This window comes from Rutidosis leptorrhynchoides, chromosome 2 (genome assembly GCF_046630445.1).
Source record: "Rutidosis leptorrhynchoides isolate AG116_Rl617_1_P2 chromosome 2, CSIRO_AGI_Rlap_v1, whole genome shotgun sequence".
Lineage (NCBI taxonomy): Eukaryota > Viridiplantae > Streptophyta > Magnoliopsida > Asterales > Asteraceae > Rutidosis > Rutidosis leptorrhynchoides.
The window spans coordinates 26,700,280-26,721,010 of NC_092334.1; the positions used below are offsets into that span (position 1 = coordinate 26,700,280).

Consider the following 20,731-nt stretch of genomic DNA (forward strand, 5'->3'; position numbering starts at 1 on the left):
AAGTTTTGGAACCTTATTAGAAGTTCCGGATTCGCTTTCAGAAAGTATTAACTTTTGTAGTCCAGGAGCAATCACCAAAGCACTGTATTTGTTAGCCACTTGTTCATTAGTGTCCGACATTTTAATTAATTAGATGTGATTTTTGATTCTGTTTAAAAAGACTGTCGGCCGATGGACAGTGACTATCGGTCGATGGTCAGTGACGGTCGGTCGGTAGACTAAGTCTTACGGCCGATGGTAGATTATGATCAAGCAGTATGTCATTTACGAGTCCTTCGGTCGATGAAAAGTACTATCGGCCGATGGTAGCGGACGAACGGTCGAAGGTCTAAGGACGAACGGTCGTAGGTAAAGACAAACTGCTCTAAGATATGACAAACGGTCCTCCGGTTCTGTATGAGACGATCGGTTGTAACTAGGTTGACTAACGGTTAATGGTCTAGACGAACGGTTGATGGTCAATGACTATCGGCCGAGGGTAGTTCTTACGAAATCTGGGCAGGAAAAACTGGGGTTTTCACTTAGACTTCGATTTTGACAAAATTTTGACGTCCAAAACACAAACTAATCTGACGGAAACTTAGATAACACACCCACATGCTAAACGAAACACAAAAACACAAAATTAACACGTAAAAATTTTAACTTTTGATGCAAAACCCGTTTTGACCAAAAACCCTAAAAACCAAAACACTTTAAACGATTAAAAATTATTAAATCAGCTAACCACGGCTCTGATACCACTTTGTAGACGTAATAGGATCTTAGATTAATCGTACTAACAAGATTAGAGGTGGAAATCACTAATTTATAATTTTAACGAATACTTAGACTCTTTGGGATCAATAATACCAACTAATGTTGACGGAATCGACGCCTAGGAATGTGTATTCGGTTGGGGTTTGGTCTAGGACAACTGCAAGAACGAACAATGTCGGCTAAAGGGTGTAGGGTTTGTAACCTATGAATGAAACCCGACTTCCCTATTTATATATACTTACAGTGTCCATCGGTCGATGGTCTCTGACCTTCGGCCGATGATGTTTGTCCCTCGACCGATGGTCCCTACCATCGGTCGATGTTCTGAGCTGCCAACCAATCAGCTCTAAACCATTTAACGTCATTGCTTAATCATTATCAAACACAAATTATCAATGACAATGTCCATACACGACTGAAATGTAAACGGTAATACAAATAGAACTTATTACAATATAGAACTCGGGATTATGGACCAACATGAATGATTAAGCGTTGAATTATTAATATTCTTAAATTATTCAAAGGTTCTTAGCGTACTTAGTTGTGAAGGATAAAAAGTTGTTTGATAATCATCTTGAATGAACGGTATGAATGAAGCAAAATTATCTTATTAACGTTTTAAATGAATAAAATGTTCAATATAAAATTGTTTGATAACTGTACGTTCTGGGTATGATTTAAGTATGAAGTACAATGTAGACTCTTAATGGTTAATGGTTAAGAGAGTGTTTCAAATCTGAATGGTTCAGCACTGAATGCTGAACCATTCAGCTTCATTCAGAGGTCAGAAATAAACGCGCTAAATGCTGAATGGTTCAGCATTCGATGTGAACCATTCACTCTCGTTTTTAGATGCCCGTTGGTAGAAATACTATACCTAATGACGGCACATAATTGCAAATTGAAAGATTCTGAGACACAACTATGGCAATGTTTTATTCATAGAATTCTCTTAAAATAATACTCTTAGTATATTGTTATGTACTTTCTTGACTTTTGTTGCAGTGGGAACTATACTATGTCATCCGATGGTTGCTAAAGACTAACAAAAAAGATTCACCATTTTCTTAAAGAAACACTATTCAATTTTATACATAGATGTTGCATATATATCCATTTTAACATATACATATATATTGCATATACAATCAGGGTAGACCACACTAGTGCTAGTTCACTGTTTGTACAATAACAACACACACCTACATTAATGCATGTTCATACTAAAAAGTACACTAATATGACATTTTAGGTAACATTTGGTGCTAGAAAAATAACTCACATACTAATAAGTAATAAGACCGTTTCTTCTTTAACCTCTTAGGGTTCATCTTCGATTTCAGAAGGTCAAAACTTCACATGATGAATTGAACATATGTCATAGATGAATCTAGTCATCCAGCGATGCAGGGGGGACTTTTTTGTTTGCTCGCCGAAGGGAGATTTCTGAACAGATAATAGCCGCTATAGAAGCAGTCCCCATTAATATGAACAGTCCAATAAAACTCTAAATATCAAGACTTTTTGGTAGAGTTTGATTAGGTTGTGATTCATCAGGAGCATGAAACCCCAAGTATTTTTTCTTCATTTCCATCAGGACATCACTTTTGCCCTCGTAAAATTCTGTAACATGGGAGATCCAAGTGGAAATGCCTGGATGATTAAACTTGTTAGCATTGAAAATTTATGCCAACAAGTGTATACAAGAGTAAAAATTTGTTAGTTTATGAAGAGACTTACAAATGCAATTCCGGATTCCTGGTTTATTGGCCCAAACTTCGTATAATCCGAGCCATACTTTGCAAGAAAGAGTTCAATGTACGGGAGTTCATCGAACACTGCAGTAACGTTGCCGCTGGACAGAGCAGTTTTATATTCTTCAGCGCTATGCAGGGCAACCAAATTTGTGTCATTGCACATGTATTTATTCTTTATAAAATCTCTCAGAAAGGAACCATCTTGATATCCGACGCTTTCATAATTAGAAGGCAATTTCGGACGCAGTTGATCGAGTGTCAACCATGAGGACAACGTAGCTGTAAAAATCTGAACTACAATGAAAATCATACTTAACCACATAACCAGCACAACTTTAGAGTTCCTATTGACTATCTTCCCTGCAAAAACAAAAAATAACAACAATAATGAGAATGCAATGTTTTCATAAGACCACCTATTGTGGTAAATTAAAATGTTGTAGTGTTGAGGAGTTATAGGGGCTAACTACGTTAGCGTGCCAGTGTTGTGTAAAAATAGGGTCTCTGTGGTAGTGTTGTGAGAGAGTGTTGTGGGGTGTGTTGTTGGAAGCTTCGACAAGCCCAATACACCCACTATAGAGGATCTAGACTATACTAGGCTCACTACACCAACACTTTGACGTTGATTAGCCTTTAATTTTATGAACCCTTAGTGCACAATAATGTTTAGGCGACAGTGTCGACCATATATCATTCAGGCGGTATAACCGACCATATATCACTTAGGCGGCAGAGTCGACCATATAACAAGAATAACACAAGTGCACTAAGAACTTAAATACAAACTAAGGCTTAACCGGGAAACTTAACAAAGAATACTTTTACTAATACAAAATACAATTACAATATTACTTACAACACTATCTTTCTCTTCTTTCACTCACTCACTCTTTTCTTACTTCTTCACTCCTTCTACTTCTAACTCTTCTTCACTTCTTACTTCTTCTCTACTTCACACTTCACTTACTCACACATTACACAAATGAAATACTCATCACCCATATTTATACTACCCCATGGAACATTCTAGAAACTAGATATTTCCATGGATAAATATCTAGATATTTCTATATAAATATCTATATTTTTCTTTTCTAGATTTTTCTTTTCTAGATTTTTCTTTTATTTTCTAATATCAAGATATTTTCTTATACATATTAATATCTAAATATTTTACATATATACATCTACAAATTCCATATTATTTTATAATACCAAATTTGCATTGCATTTTAACACTCCCCCTCAATGCAAATTTTCTTACGTTGATGACTTGCAGATCATTCCAAGTGCTTCTCTGAATTTTTCAAAATTTGCTTTACTTAGGCTCTTAGTGAATATATCTGCAACTTGTTCATCTGTCTTTGTTGGCACCATCTTGATCTCTCCTTCAAGGACCTTCTCGCGTACATAGTGATAGTGCACTTCTATATGTTTTGTTCTTGCATGGAAGACTGGATTCTCTGCTAATCGAATAGCTGATAGATTATCACAGAAAAGTTTTACTTGATAATCTGTTGATTGATGAAGATCTTCCATTAGCTGCTTCAACCAAGTAATTTCTTGTGTTGCTGATGCTGCTGATCGATATTCTGCTTCGATGCTTGATAAGGATACAGTTGGTTGTCTTTTGCTGCACCATGATATTACTCCCGATCCAAGACTAAACATGTATCCAGTTGTTGATCGTCGTGTATCATAGTCTCCAGCGTAATCAGCGTCACAATATTCAGTCACGTGACATTATTTTGTTTTTTTGTACAAAATGCCAAAGTTAATAGTGCCTTTAACATACCTTAAGATGCGTAGTACAACATCAAGGTGAGGCTTCTTCGGATTGCTCATGTATCGACTAACCACTCCAACTGCATAAGATATGTCTAGCCGGCTTAGTGTGAGATAAATAAGACTTCCGACCATCTTTCGATACATCGTAACATCTTGAAGACTTTTTCCTTCATCTGCTCGTAGTTTTGTATTCGGATCCATCGGAGTTGAGATAGGTTTGCAATTAAGCATTTCGTACTTTTGTAAAAGATCTCGCGCATATTTCTGTTGTCCCAGAAATAATCCTTCTCTTTTCTGCTCTATTTCGCGTCCAGGAAAATGTTTGAGTTCTCCAAGCTCCTTCATATGAAATCTGATAGACAGATTCTCTTTTGTTCTTTGGATCTCCTCATAGTGATCTCCCGTGATGATTAAGTCATCCACATATACTAGCACTATGGCTAGTTTTCCTTGATTTTGTTTCACAAATAAACTAGAATCTGAAGGAGCAACTGTAAAACCACTTTGTACCAAGAACTCACCAATTTTCCCGTACCAAGCTCTTGGAGCCTGCTTCAAGCCATATAGTGCCTTCTTTAATTTGCAGACATGCTCAGGATGGATCTTGTTCTCAAAGCCTCTTGGTTGCTCCATATAAATGTTTTTGTCAAGTTCTCCATGTAAGAAAGCGTTCTTGACATCCATCTGTCATAACTTCTAAGATTTGCTAGCAGCTAAAGCTAGTAGAACTCGAATTGTTGTGATCTTTGCCACCGGACTAAATGTTTCTTCATAATCCAGCCCATATCCTTGAGAAAAACCTCGAGCAACAAGTCGAGCTTTATACCTTTCAATGGAGCCATCGGAACGAGTCTTCACCTTGTAAACCCACTTACAAGATATTGGTTTCACATCTCTTGGCTTTGGAACTAAATTACATGTCTGATTTTCTGTTAGTGCATTAATTTCTTCTTTCATTGCTTTCCGCTATTCTTGACTTTGTGTTGCTTCTTCATAAGTGGAAGGCTCAATATGTATTGATTCATCCACATGAGCAGCATTGGCATACCTCGGATTAGGTTGCCTCGGCCTTGTTGATCTCCGTAATTCTTGAACATGCTCCTCGGCATCCATTTGGCTTGGACGAACCTCTTCGGATGTAGATTGATGTACCTCCGTTTTCAATGGACACGTTTTCTTAGAGTATGATCCATCTCCTTCTTTAATTGGATCCGATATGTGCTCTTTATGTTCTTCTTTCTCTTCTGGAACTTCTTCTAATCCATGAGATTCTGGAAGCTCTATCTTTTGAGGTGACCACCATGAAGAACCTTCATCAAATACCACATTTCTTGAAGTATGAAACTTTCCAGTATTTGGATCACAACATCTCCATCCTTTTCTTGATTCATCATAACCGACAAAAATGCACCGAATTGCCTTCTTATCAAATTTGCTTCGTAGATGATCTGGTACGAAGACGTAGCATACACATCCAAAAACCTTGAGATGGTTGACGGTTGGCTTGATCTTCCATAATCTTTCATATGGTGAAATATATCCCAACTTTGTTTGTGGGAGTCTGTTAATCATGTATGAAGTCGTCCTCATACATTCGGCCCAAAATCTTCCTGGTACATTCTTACCATGAAGCATACTTCTACAAGTTTCGGCAAGGTGACGATTCTTGCATTCTGCGACTCCATTTTGTTGTGGAGTATTGGGACAAGTTAATTGTCTTCTAATCTTGTGCTTCTCAAGATAGATATTGAACTCGGTTGATAAATATTCTCTTCCATTATCTGTCCGTAAGCATCGAATCTTATAATTGAGCTCACTTTCTACCTTATTCTTAAACTCTTTAAACTTCAGAAAGGTCTCCGACTTTTCTTTCATGAAGTAAACCCACAAATACCTTGAGAAGTCATCAGTGAATGTCACCATATACTTCATGCCTCCAAGTGATGTTTGTTTCACTGGGCCAAAGACATCTGAGTGTATGAGCTCTAGTGGTGTCTTGAACTGATGTGGTGACTCCTTGAATGGCAATTGGTGAGCTTTGCCAAATTGACATTCAGCACAAATTGTATCTGTTCGGATATCAATTTGAGGAAGTCCATTTACTATGTGTTTCACCATCATCTCCTTTAACTTGTTGTAGCCCACATGCCCAAGACGTTCATGCCAAAGATCAGCCGTCTCATTCTTTCGAGTCTTATCTATATAAGCTGTTTCAGCAAAATAATACATAGACCGATTCTATTCTTCTTCCATGCATAACTGGATTTCCAACCACCTTTACTCTCTTGAATACGGACACATCTTCTGGTCCAAAGAGCACATAGTTTCCTTCTGCTGTCAATTGTAGTACTGAAAGTAAATTCTTCTTTAGGCCAGGGACAAGATACACCTTCTCGAGCTGGAGCTTTTGAGAGTCGCCTTCATTTGGAATTATTGTCTTTCCAATGTGAGAAATAGACAACCTTAAATTATTGGCTGTCAACACGACTCTCTTTTCTTTGTAATCCTCCATTTCTTGCAGCTTTGTCGCATCGTTGGTCATATAATTTGAGCACCCAGAATCGATGATCCAATCATCTTTGTAGTTTACTTTTGATTTTAAAGTTGTTTTAAGAGATTGATCATCTATGTCAGCTTCAACAGAAAGTCCAGCTTCTCCATCTTATGTTTCCTCATTAATGGTTGCTTCGAATGTGACCTCTTTCTTCTCATCTCTTGCGGCAGCCACATTTCCTTCTAAAGTTCGCCTTTTGGGGAATCTACAATCTCGAGCAAAATGACCCTTCTTGCCATAATTGAAGCATTCACCATTCTTTCTCTTATCATTTTCCCCGTATTGTTGGCGATGATCTCTTCTTCCTTATTGAGCTCCCCCTGAAGCGTTGCCTTTTGATTTTGGGTGACCCTTCCACCCATATGTCTTACTTTCTTTCATCGCCTCTTGTCTTCGAGATGTTGCTTTCTTCTTATTGGTGAAGAGTGCATCTTCTCCGTCTTTTATGGTTACTTCATTCATCTGCTTGGCTAATGCCTCTTGATTAGCCAATAAATTCTCCAGCTCTATTAATGATGGTTGAGTAGGCCATCCTCTCACAGCGGCTATAAATCCATTATACTCGGATCTTAAGCCGTGGATGATAATTCTCTTCATCCTTGCATCACTCACTTTCTCTTCAGGAGCAAGTTGAGATGTCTCACGACAAATAGATTTCCCCTTGGTGAAATACTGAGAAATAGATAGACTTCCTTGTGAGATACCTGCGAGCTCATTTTCCAAGAGCTGGAGGCGAGTTTCATTCTTCTTTAAAAACAATTTTTCAAAAGTTTCCCAAGCTGCCTTTGGTGTTTTCTCGTCACAGATGTGCTCCAATAGATCCTCCTCGATTGTAGTCTTAAATATAAATAAAGCCTTCCCGGCCTTGATGTTCTATTTTCTCAAGGCTTCGGCATTTTCTTTCGGTGGAGGCGTTGTGTCACTGCCAGCAACTATTTCCCATAAATCCTGTCCTTGTAGGTAGGATTCTATGCAAGTCTGCCAATAACCATAGTTGTGGTTATTGAGACTCTTGATTTCACTACTCGTACTTACAAGATCTGTCATCATGACGTCCAATTTCCAATAAGCTTGGTCCCTGACCGATGAGCTTTCACAGTTCCTAACTCTGCTCTGACAGAATCTCCCTTAGAGCCTTGGTGAAAACAAGTTGATGTAAACGTCCAACGTTTACCGATTTCCTCCACTAGAAATGGTCCCGAACGACCCGCTCTGATACCAATTGTTGGAAGCTTCGACAAGCCCAATACACCCACTATAGAGGATCTAGACTATACTAGACTCACTACACCAACACTTTGACGTTGATTACCCTTTAATTTTATGAACCCTTAGTGCACAATAATGTTTAGGCGACAGTGTCGACCATATATCATTCAGACGGTATAACCGACCATATATCACTTAGGCGGCAGAGCCTACCATATAACATGAATAACACAAGTGCACTAAGAACTTAAATACAAACTAAGGCTTAACCGGGAAACTTAACAAAGAATACTTTTACTAATACAAAATACAATTACAATATTACTTACAACATTATCTTTCTCTTCTTTCACTCACTCACTCTTTTCTTACTTCTTCACTCCGTCTACTTCTAACTCTTCTTCACTTCTTACTTCTTCTCTACTTCAAACTTCACTTACTCACACATTACACAAATGAACTACTCATCACCCATATTTATACTACCGCATGAAACATTCTAGAAACTAGATATTTCCATGGATAAATATCTAGATATTTCTATACAAATATCTATATTTTTCTTTTCTAGATTTTTCTTTTATTTTCTAATATTTAGATATTTTCTTATATATATTAATATCTACATATTTTACATATATACATCTACAAATTCCATATTATTTTATAATACCAAATTTGCATTGCATATTAACAGGTGTTAGTGATATGGCATTCTAGTTTTAATTTTATATTTATTTAATTAATTTTATATTTATATAAAAATATATATAAATGAAGTGCAATTATGTCAACATGATGTACAAGTTTGTGAATGATGTTGTACCTTGTTCTGTACATGAAGTAGAAACAACGCAGAATGGGATGTTGAATTGCATGTTGTGATGCATGTTGTATGAATTCAACCGATCACATTCCTTTAAATATCGTTGTTTCACCCGTGGTTTAATCTACCACGCCTCGCACAACTTTTCCTGACAACGCCCCACAGTGTCGTGGGGCATTGTGGGCTGCCAGCTCAAACGCGTAACGCCCAAAATTGAACCGGGAGTGGTCTTATATCAATATTGTTGCTAGAAAAGAGGGTAAAAGGAAAATGTTTTCCCTATTATGGCTAGCCGGGTGGAGAAGTATTTTTACACATATGTACTCGGTCTATCCGGGTTATTCCGTGGAACGTTTTCAACCCCTTTCCTGCCCACCTCAAAATAAGCTGCTAATGAGGTTTGAAACGCGCGAGACCTTTTTAAGAATATTATGACTCCAAACACTAAGCTATCTTGGTATGGTTTGAAACAATACCTTCATTGAAGAAGAACGTAGAAACCGGGAACCATATGATCATTCTGATTGTCTTATAGGATGCTGTAAATTTTGGGTTGTCTGCACGATATTCCAAAATAGAGACTGCTACTCCAATATAAATACACATGCCGACTATTGCTAACCACAATCTCTTAGTAAAAGGTCTTAGAAATGTCCACAACGTTTGGTTCCATGCAAGTGATCCATGAACAAGCATATAAACTTCAGAGCTTAGATAAGGTGTCGTAAAATCAACGTATTGACCTCGACTGGAACGCACGGTTACATCACCCGCAACCATTTCACAAGTCTGAAAATTAGTATAATGAATTTTTTTTTGTTAAGCTCGTATATCTTTCATTCATTGTATTGTTATCATGATCATCTTTGTGCTGATTGTTGATATATTTGTTCACTTTCACTTTAAACTGAAAGGCTTTTGTCTAACAATAAGCGAGTTAACTAATTTATTTAGACGTTGTGAGTTCAAGTCTCATTTGATACAGAATATACATATACAGTTTCTGAATATACATATTCAGAAATGGTTACGTACGTACCGTTCCTTCAATGACATGTAGAAGTTCATCATAGCTACCGTTACTATACCCTGTGTAGTTGACGTACGGTTTGAAGATAGGCTGAACTCTGTATGGCAAAAATTGTAATGCATAGCAAAATATTGCTAAGGAGAAGCCACCTTTAACTTCAGAATTTTCTATTTTTACAAACTAAGTGAATCCATCTTTCTTTGGTACCCACACAACTAACTGTTGGCATGGACCTTCTCCTGTTTTATTAACCTGCCATGTGGGCCCTACAATTTCTGTTGTAGGCATTGATGCTAATTAATAATCAAAATCATGAACATTTTGGTTTCAACTAATTACATAAATGTAGTAACTTAACATACCTGCACATATATCAGCCGGCTGTTCAATAAGGCGACGCTCTTTTCTGAATCTTCTCCTGCGGCCTGATCTTTGTCTAATACTTGTAAGCGTCACCATTTCTTTAGAGTGAACTTTTGAATATGGTTCTCTGTTTATCAAATTATTTGATGGTACTACTGTCGCATTCACAGAATGAACCATGAAATGAACACAAACCATTATCCCAACAAAGAACACAAACACTAAAGTGTTGTTGTTGTTGTGTTCCATATTGACTGATGGGTTGTATCCAAGCAGAATCTTGTGTTGTTTATATAGAGATAGAAGATTCAGTTAAGGCTTAAATTCTTTGACTTTTTCTTAAAATCTTGATTTTCAGACACCTGTCGGTTTGAATAATTCTATTCTAATTTATTTTGGTGATTTTTCTAACTTTCTGGTGTAGTTTTCACGTTCTCTCACTTCCCTCCTCAATAAGATATCGACTGATTCAACTGAGATAGTTTGAAGATAAATCTTGCATGTTGACTTAGAAATTTGGGAATACCTTAGGAAAAAAGGTTAACACCTCCAATATGTTTCCATGTTAATTAACACTAATCTCAAAACCAAATGCTCAGGATTCGATTAGTGATCATCGTACAGTAGTACAGTATCGATCTTTTGAGGTTCATAATGTTTTACATGCTTACCTATGTGGTGATCATTTACGAAAATGAGTTATTATATATGAACTGTATAATTTTTTTTTTTTTGGACAGCAGTTTGGGATCACTGAGGAGGCCTTAACCACTCACGCGTTCATCTCCTATAGTTGCATAACATGCCCCCAACTACTGCCCTAGAGGAAACCCGGACCAATCCGAGGGCATGGCCGTTAAAACCCCCCTCCCCGTTGCCCCCACACTAAGCGAAAGGCGACATTAGTGGATACTTCAGGTCAGGGATAACATTGAGTGCAATGTTGCAGCCAAGCGGAGTCAAACTCCTGACCTCTCGCTAAGAGAGGCAGACCACTACCAGTTCGACTGGTAAATTAAAGCTGATCGCTTAGTACGTTAAATAAAAAAAGCCTGGCTGAATCCTGATTGGGTTGGGAAAATGCTAAGAAACTACGGCAAGAATGCCATGACAATCATGACCTTTCTAAGATAATGACATTTCTGGATTCCAACAATATTATAGAATATCTTTTCATTTTCATTGGATTTGTATACTACTTGCATTTGACTTCTAAACTTGCTGATTCATATTTAATTAAAAATAACTTAATTGTCAACTAATCAAATATAAGAAGGCCAAGTGAAATGAAACAGAAGTGTTACCTAACTATAGAAAGGGACACATTTATTCTACAAACACCGAACCAAAAAAAAAAAAACAAGTATAATGAGTAATGTTTTCCGGATATACAGCATCCATCTATCACTCAACGGGTGTTCTTAACTTTTTAGTCAAAGTAATTAAGACATATAATTGTTAATGATTTTTATTGTGATTTTGTTGTTGATTTCTGGATTGTAAGTATGTAAGTGCACAGAAAAATGTATCAGTTGGAAAACTCCGTATGTTTTTCCACTTCATTAATTCAAAACATCGACTGATATTACTTGTACTCCTACAAATTTGGTAACTGCTGTGTGCTGTCCCACTTATTTGACATATAAATGACACATAAAACCAACTTACAGACTTCATGACCACATGCTACGCACATGACACATAAAACACAACATTGAACATTTAACAGCATACTAATAATATTAACACATGGGACATTAACACTAACAGTAAGCAGCCTGCATTTGAGCTTAAACATTATCAAATTCCTCCCTTAAGCTCAAATCTCTTCCATCCTTCATTCCAAGCATTCTTTTGCCTTTTTCGAACAACTTAGTAGAGCTTTCGTGAGAATATCTGCTGCTTGTTCTCGACTTTCAACATGTTCCACATGAATTTTTGTTGTTTGCACTTGCTCTATAATGAAATGAAATCTCACATCAATATGCTTGCTCCTTTCGTGATGGACTGGATTTCTAGCCAATTCAATGGCTGACTTGTTATCAACTCTGATTTCTGTTGCTTCACTCATATTGAAGTTCAATTCACCCAGTAAGTTTCTCAACCAAATAGCATGACAAACACACCATGCTGCTACATATTCGGCTTCACATGTTGATAATGTGACTATGGGTTGTTTCTTTGATGCCCAAGTAAAAGCTGTATTGCCCATGTAGAAAACATAGCCTGATGTGCTCTTCCTATCATCAACATCTCCTCGCCAATCGCTGTCTGAAAATCCGATCAGTTTGTACTCGTTTGAGGCTGAGTAAAACAAACCGAAAGATAATGATCCTTTTATGTATCTGAGAATTCTTTTCAGTGCCTTCCAGTGGGTGTACCTAGGATTTTCCATATATCTGCTTATTACTCCAACACTAAATGAGATATTTGGCCTTGTACAAGTGAGATATCTTAATATTCCAACCAAGCTTCGGTACAAATTTGCATCAACACTTTTTCCTCCCTCAAATTTGGATAGTTTCAGTCCTGGTTCCATTGGCGTAGACACGGGATTACAATCAACCATTTTTGCTTTCTTCAGTATATTTTTAGCATATGCCTCCTGGGAGATAAATATGCCTGATTTATCCTGATAAATTATCAACCCCAAGAAATACTTCATCCTTCCCAAATATGTCATCTAGAATTCATTTGTCATAGCTTCTTTAAATTCCCTTATCATTTTCTCATCATTACCCATAAATATTATGTCATCAACATATACGGCAATAAATAAGAGGCTATCTTTATTCTTCTTCACATAAAGAGCATGTTCATAAGGGCATTGATCATACCCGTTCTTCTTGAGATAAGAATCAATTCGGGTGTTCCAAGCTCGGGGCGCTTGCTTCAAACCATAGAGAGCCTTCTTTAATTTTAATACTTTTTTCTCTTTTCCAGCTCTCAAGTAACCCGGTGGCTGCTCAATGTACACCTCTTCTTCAAGTACACCATTCAAAAATGCAGATTTTACATCCATTTGATATATAGGCCACTTGTGTTGTGGTGCGTGAGAAATGAGCAGACGTATTGTCTCCATTCGAGTGACAGGTGCAAAAACTTCACCATAATCAATCCCATGTTTTTGACCATAACCCTTTGCAACAAGCCTTGCTTTATGCCTTTCAACCTCTCCTTTAGCATTCATTTTTTTCTTGAATACCCATTTAACTCCAATGGGTTCATGCCCGTTTGGTAGATCAACGAGATCCCATGTCTAATTTCTTTCGATCGCTGCAATTTCATCATCCATGGCTACCTTCCATTTCTTATTTCTTATTGCTTCTTCAAATGTGACATTTTCTTGATCAGCTAGAAGGCAAACCATGTGAATTTCATCCGTTGCTTCATACAGATCTCGTAAACTTCTCATCTTTGGTTGTCTAGGTTCATCTTCATCATCTGAGTTATGCTCATTTTGTGTGGTGTTTGAGCATTCTCCTCTTTCAAAATTTGCACCAGTTAACTGTGGTTCGTGAGGTGAGATTACAAGTGGATCAGTGGTGTCTTGAACCTTCTATAATTCTTTATGATTTACCCAATCCCAGACCCCTTCTTCATTCACTTGAACATCTCTGCTAATAATGATCTTATTTTCAATTGGATCTAGCAGTTTAAAAGCCTTTGTCTTTTCTGTTGGGTTTTAATTTGGTTTCCAACTAATGTGAAAGGCCTAAGCCCAACAAAATTAGGCCCAATGGTTGTTTGACTTGGTCAACCATCAGAGGCATCTCTTAATTCAAATCAAGTGCAGCTGTATTCATCATTTAGAGATCAAAAAAGAGAGAAGTCAACTCAAGAAAAAGTGTGTTTTCTCAATTCCCGTTTTTATGTACAGCAGCCCAGTAAATCGGCGATCCTCGGAGATCCGACCGTTGAATCTTCTTCAATTTTGGACTGTGTCTTCCTGACATCAGGGCCAACATTTTAAACCGTTGAATTTGTCTAAAGAGGTCTGTAGGTCATGATTTTGCTACTGGAACAGAGAGCAGTTTTTTGGGTGAGATAATTCCTCTTTTGTCTTTTAGGTTGTTCATATACTTGTTGATTGTTGTAGTTCAAAAGTATGATGATGTTGTATACCTCTAGATGATCTAGAGAAGACCTATTATATTGTTCTCCTTGTTGATGATAGTGAAGTTTAAGTGGCTTACGAGTCCCGTGGTTTTTACTCTCGATTTTGAGGGGTTTTCCACGTAAAAAGTCTCGTGTGTATTGTGTGTGCTTGATTATTGCTTAGCTACTAATTTGGTATTGTTTAGCTACTGACTTGGGTTGGATTTGGTATAGCTTGTTTGTTAGCATCCTCACGGGTTCATACGGGTCGGGAAAGTATTGGTCAAACGGGTTTGTTTCCGCTTTGTAGATTGTCCGTTGTGATTATTTTCCCATTAAATTGGTATCCAGAGCTTAAGGTTATTTGATTGACTTGTGTGAAAGATGGAAGCTAATACAAGTAAGATGGTTAGTATAAATGGTTCAAATTATCATGTTTGGAAAGGTAAAATGGATGATCTTCTTTATGTGAAAGATTATTATTTGCCTGATTTTCCTGAGGATAAACCTGAGGAAAAATCTGATGCTCAATGGAAAATTTTGCATAGACAAGTATGTGGGTATATTCGGCAGTGGGTTGATGCTAAATCCTTATGGAAAAAGCTTGAGCAGTTATATGAGCGAAAGACTGGGAATAACAAGTTGTTCTTAATTAAGCAGATGATGGCTTTGAAGTATCATGATGGGACTCCTATTACAGATCACCTAAATGCATATCAGGGTATTATTATCAGCTTGCAGGAATGGGTATCAAGTTTGAGGATGAGATTCAGGGTCTCTGGTTACTTGGTACATTACCGGACTCTTGGGAGATTTTTAGGACATCTTTGTCCAACTCTGCACCAAATGGTATTATCACCATGGAATTGGCTAAGGGTAGTATTTTGAATGAAGAGATGAGAAGAAAGTCACAAGGTTCCTCTTCACAGTCAGATATCTTGGTCACAGAAACGCGGGGGAGAAGTCATAGTAGAGGTCATGGTAAAAGAGGCAAGAATCGTAGTAGCTCAAGAAAAGGAAAATTTTCTAATGTTGAGTGCTATCATTGTCGTGAAAAAGGGCACACAAAGTGGTATTGTCCACAGTTAAAAAATGAGAAGAAAAAGACTTATGACAAGAATAAACAAAAGAAAAGTGATGGTGGTGATGATGATAAGGTTGAAGTTAACGCTATCACGGATGAGTTATTTGTTTGTATTGATTATGATATGATTAATCTTACTCATGATGACATGAGTTGGATTGTTGATAGTGGTGCTACATGTCATGTTGCAATATGTAGAGATCACTTCTCTTCTTACACTCCAGGTGACTATGGATTTGCTAGGATGAGTAATTTTAGGTTATCAAAGATCATTGGTATTGGAGATGTTTGTTTAAAATTTGACACGGGAATGGAGTTAGTTTTGCATAATGTAAAACATGTTCCGGATATGAGACTTAATGTTATTTCAACAGGCATTCTTGATGATGATGGTTATTATAACGGTTTTGGTAATGGTATTTGGAAACTAACTCTTGGTTCTATGATAGTGGGAAGAGGCAAGAAAAACTCAAGATTATACTTCACACGTCCAAAGTGATGGAATTCAACATATCAACAAGTTCATAATGTTAACTTGATCATAAAACCCATTCATGTAAAGTTATAACAAGCGGAAGCATGATAATTTAGAATGCAAGTTAATATGTTAAACCATTTTAGATGAATTCCATAAGGTTATCAAGTTATGAAATAAATGCTTACATAAATATACATAAAGGAAGAAGGTTATACCTCCTCTAAGATGAGTAGAGAGCTGAATTTTGGACAGCAAATTGATGATGAAAATGATGGAACCTAGCCTCTAACTTGAAGCCTCAAGAGTGTTATACCCACAAGCCCTTTATGCACCAACACCACCTTTGTTTTAGTTAGGATTTAGACACCAAATGAACTAGTTTATCAAGCTCAAAGCACCCTCTTTTTCTGTCCTATATTTCGGCCAGCAGCAATCAAAGAGAGGGAGAGAGTTTTTTTAAAACTTATCACTTGAATTCCTTAGTCCATTACTTGGTTAAAGAGAAGCATGCATGTACATAAGGAGTGTGCACATAGAAAGCAACAACAAAAGCATGGGTGGTCTTTCTTGGTCATATAAAACCGCCACCAACCCCTTATTTTATACAAAATCAGTTTTTTAAAAACTTTTAATAAAATACCATGCTTATATTATGTTACTTGCACTTTATTTTGTTTTATAAACCAATTTATAAAACATAACACATCTTAATTATTTAAACCTATAAATAATTAAACCCTTTGTAAATATAAATTATCCAAATAATTTATCTCAAGTGATAATATTTTAGAAAACCGATTTTCTAAAGTTCAAGTGTCGCGTATTTACTTAATGATCCAATCATTAAGATTAAATACATATAACGTGTCGGTGAGCTTGTTATTGGGTATGACCCGACTTGGATCATAACACATTAGCCACATTAATTTAATATGTCTCTCGGGCATACGAAATACCTTCAATCTCCCACTTGCACGAGAAACATAAGAAATTAATGCAAGTGATGGATACCACCTAACGACCGTCCATCACCCCCAATATGTTATGACTTTGTGCCATTCAATAACATCATTCCTTTCGAGTTCCCATCTCGAATATGAATAGGTGAAACTTTTCATTATATCCTTTCATCCTAGATGTCATGTTAAATCCAAGAGACACAGAGTGATCACTCTCTTCTAGATTTAACTTTTTCAGGCTTTAGACATCTGACTCTCAACGAATAATAGGGACAAATTCCATCTTGACTACATACGTCCTAGATATATACTTTGTATCCCACCTGAGCTATTCCTTATGAACTACCATATTTCAGAATAGCGAAGGAAAGAATCAAGGCAGAATACTTAGTGAATATCCGAACCCAATATGTATCTCAGGTCAGAGGATACAACGATATTCGCCTTTACTCAAGATTACATGTGATCAACCACAAAGGCTCCATTTAGTAACTCTTGAGGGCGGGTCTTCCAATATTTGTATCCCACAAATATCTATGAACCTTGGTTGCAACCTTGCACCACATTCATTCCGTAAATGTATACCAATCCGAGTTCATAATAGTCTAAACCTCACACTTGTTCCCACAAATGTGATCGACTACGGAATTTAGAATAATTGCTTATTCATGGATAAAATATGCAAAATAGGAACATAACTCAAAATAAATCAATACCATAATTATATTAATGAGTTTGAACAATTTCATTCCGAAACATTACTTAAAACAGATCATGAACAATCACTAGAATATCGAAGCCCTAATGCACTAACATGCCCTTGATGTTTTGCACCATGTAAGAGCTTCGTGAGTGGATCTGCTATATTAAGATCTGTGTGAACTTTGCGAATACATATCTTTCCCTTTTCAACTTCATCGCTTATGTAGTTGAATCTCCGCTCAATGTGATGGGTCTTTTGGTGAGCACGAGGTTCCTTGATTTGTGCAATCGCACCCTCGTTGTCACAAAAGATCTCAAGAGGGTCCTGAATGGAAGGGACTACTCCTAAGTCTTCGATGAATTTCTTCATCCATGCAGCTTCTTGAGCTGCCAATGATGCAGCGATGTACTCCGACTCTGTAGTGGATAAAGCAACAACATCCTGTTTTGAACTCTTCCAAGAGACCGCACCTCCATTTAATGTGAAGACATAACCGGATTGTGATCGAGAATCATCTCGATCAGTTTAGAAACTCGCGTCCACGTAACCTTTTACAGCGAGTTCTTCCTCACCAGACCCGTATATAAGAAACATGTCCTTAGTCCTCCTAAAGTATTTCAATATACTTTTGACAGCAATCCAATGACTGTTGCCTGGGTTATTCTGGTATCTACTTGTCAGGCTAAGAGCGCATGACACATCCGGTCTCGTGCATATCATTGCATACATGATTGACCCAATGGCAGACGCATATGGGACTTTCTTCATTCTCTCCTGTTCATCTCTCGTGGTGGGGCACTGAGATGAACTGAGAAGTGTTCCCTTTTGAATAGGTACCAAACCTTTCTTAGAGTTCTCCATCTTGAACCTTTTCAAGATCTTTTCAATGTATGCAATTTGATTCAAACCTATCAGTTTCTTGGATCTATCCCTGTAGATCCCAATCCCCAAAACGTATTGTGCTTCTCCAAGATCCTTAATGGATAAGCATTTACTTAGCCAAGTTTTAACACCTTCCATTTTCGGAATATCATTTCCAAATAACAATATATCATCCACATATAGTACAAGGAACATGATAGTGCTCCCACTAGCTTTCTTGTATACACAAGCTTCATCACCATTTTTAATGAAGCCAAATTTCTTGGCCTCCTCATTAAAACGATGATTCCACATTCTAGATGCTTGTTTCAATCCGTAGATTGACTTCTTTAACTTGCATACCTTTTTGGGATATTTTGGATCAACAAAACCTTCAGGCTGAACCATATAGACATCTTCCTCAAGATGTCCATTTAAGAAAGCGGTCTTGACATCCGTTTGCCATATTTCATAATCATAATGAGCAGCAATGGCAAGTAATATCCTAATAGACTTTAGAATTGCCACAGGCGAAAAAGTTTCATCATAGTCAACCCCTTAAGTTTGAATGAAACCTTTTGCTACAAGTCTAGCTTTATATGTATCCAAGTTTCCATGTATGTCGGTTTCATTTTGAAAAGCCATTTACAATCAACTAGCCTTGAGCCAGTAGGTTGTTCAACAAGTTCCCAAACTTGGTTGTCATACATGGATTGCATCTCAGCGTTCATGGCTTCCTGCCATTTATCCTTATCAATCCTTGATAAGGCATCTTGGTAGTTTGTTGGTTCATCCAAATCAACCACATAGCAACCATCCATGAGAAACCCATATCTCTCAGGAGGATTACTAATCCTACCAGATCTGCGAACGTCTTGTGTATTTTGATCATCCATTTGATCACTCTCAACATTTTCATGTTGAGTGCTAGTGTCAGCCAATTGTGTATCATCTACTTGATCTTGAACCTCTTCAAGATCTATCTTCCTTTCACTATTTCCTTCCATTAGGAACTTAGTTTCAAGGAATTCCGCCTTCCGAGCAACAAATACATTTTGCTCGGATGGATCATAGAAATAGTATCCCATATCATCCTTGGGATATCCTATGAAGATACACTTCATGGATCGAGCATTCAACTTATTAGGGACGTAACGCTTAGGATAAGCTTCACATCCCCATACCTTTAAGTATGATAGAGATGGAGGTTTTCCAAACCAAATCTCATGAGGAGTTCGTTCCACTTTCTTGGTAGGGGCCATATTTAGAATACGAGCCGCGGAGCATAGACAATAACCCCAAAATGATAGAAGCAACGAGCTTCTAGCCATCATAGATCGAACCATATCCATTAGGGTTCGGTTCCTCCTTTCGGATACACCATTAAGTTGTGGTGTCCCGGGTTGAGTAAGTTGCGAGATAATCCCACAACTTCTAAGATGATCTTGGAATGCATCGCTTAGGTATTCACCTCCTCTATCGGTACGAAGTACCTTGATTGTCTTATTGAGTTGATTTTGTACTTAGTTTTGATACTCTTTGAATGCTTCAAAAGTTTCGTCCTTATGTCTTAACAAGTAGACATATCTGAAACGACTGAAGTCATCAATGAAAGTAACGAAGTATCTTTCACCATTCCTAGCTATGGGCTTAAAGGGTCCACATACATCCGAATGTATTAATCCCAATAAGTCTTTAGCCCTTTAATAGGTCCCTTTGAAAGGTGCTTTAGTCATTTTGCCTTGTAAACAAGATTCACATACATCAAACGAGTCTAGTTCATTTGATTTCAAAAGTCCATTCTTTTGAAGTGTATGCATTCGATTCTTGTTTATGTGACCAAGGAGGCAATGCCATAAGTAGGAATCACTCAAATCCCTTTTGAGTTTCTTGGTGTTTGCATAGAACATTGAGCTATTGTATGATGTGTCATCATGAACCAATTCATAAATACCATTCGAAGGCGAGGCCTTGAAATAGAACACATTATCTAAAGAAACATGGATATCATCATTAATGAAATTAAGATTAAAACCATATTGTTTCAAACGGGATACAGAAATAATGTTTCGTGATAAATCGGGTGCATACAAAACATTTTTCAAAATAAGCTCCAAACCACTTGGAAGCTTTAAAACAAAGTCTCTATGAGCTTTCACTTGCACCCTTGCTCCATTTTCCATGAATAGACTTGTTGTTCCCGCATCTTGATTAATTCTTTTGAACTCCTGCAAAGAATTGCAAATATGAGTTCCACAT

At 37.2% G+C, this 20,731-nt stretch overlaps 1 protein-coding gene across 1 annotated transcript; it reads right to left on the reverse strand.

Annotated features, from left to right (window-relative positions):
• Nucleotides 1–1,120: 1,120 nt before the first annotated feature.
• Nucleotides 1,121–10,382, reverse strand: LOC139887728 (glutamate receptor 3.1-like). Its single transcript, XM_071870790.1, has 5 exons — nt 10,289–10,382; nt 9,936–10,201; nt 9,373–9,685; nt 2,503–2,879; nt 1,121–1,174 (listed from the first exon to the last, which is right to left on the reverse strand). The coding sequence occupies exons 3-5, from the start codon at nt 9,674–9,676 to the stop codon at nt 1,121–1,123; spliced, it is 735 nt and encodes a 244-aa protein (XP_071726891.1). The 5' UTR covers nt 9,677–9,685; nt 9,936–10,201; nt 10,289–10,382.
• Nucleotides 10,383–20,731: the final 10,349 nt, after the last annotated feature.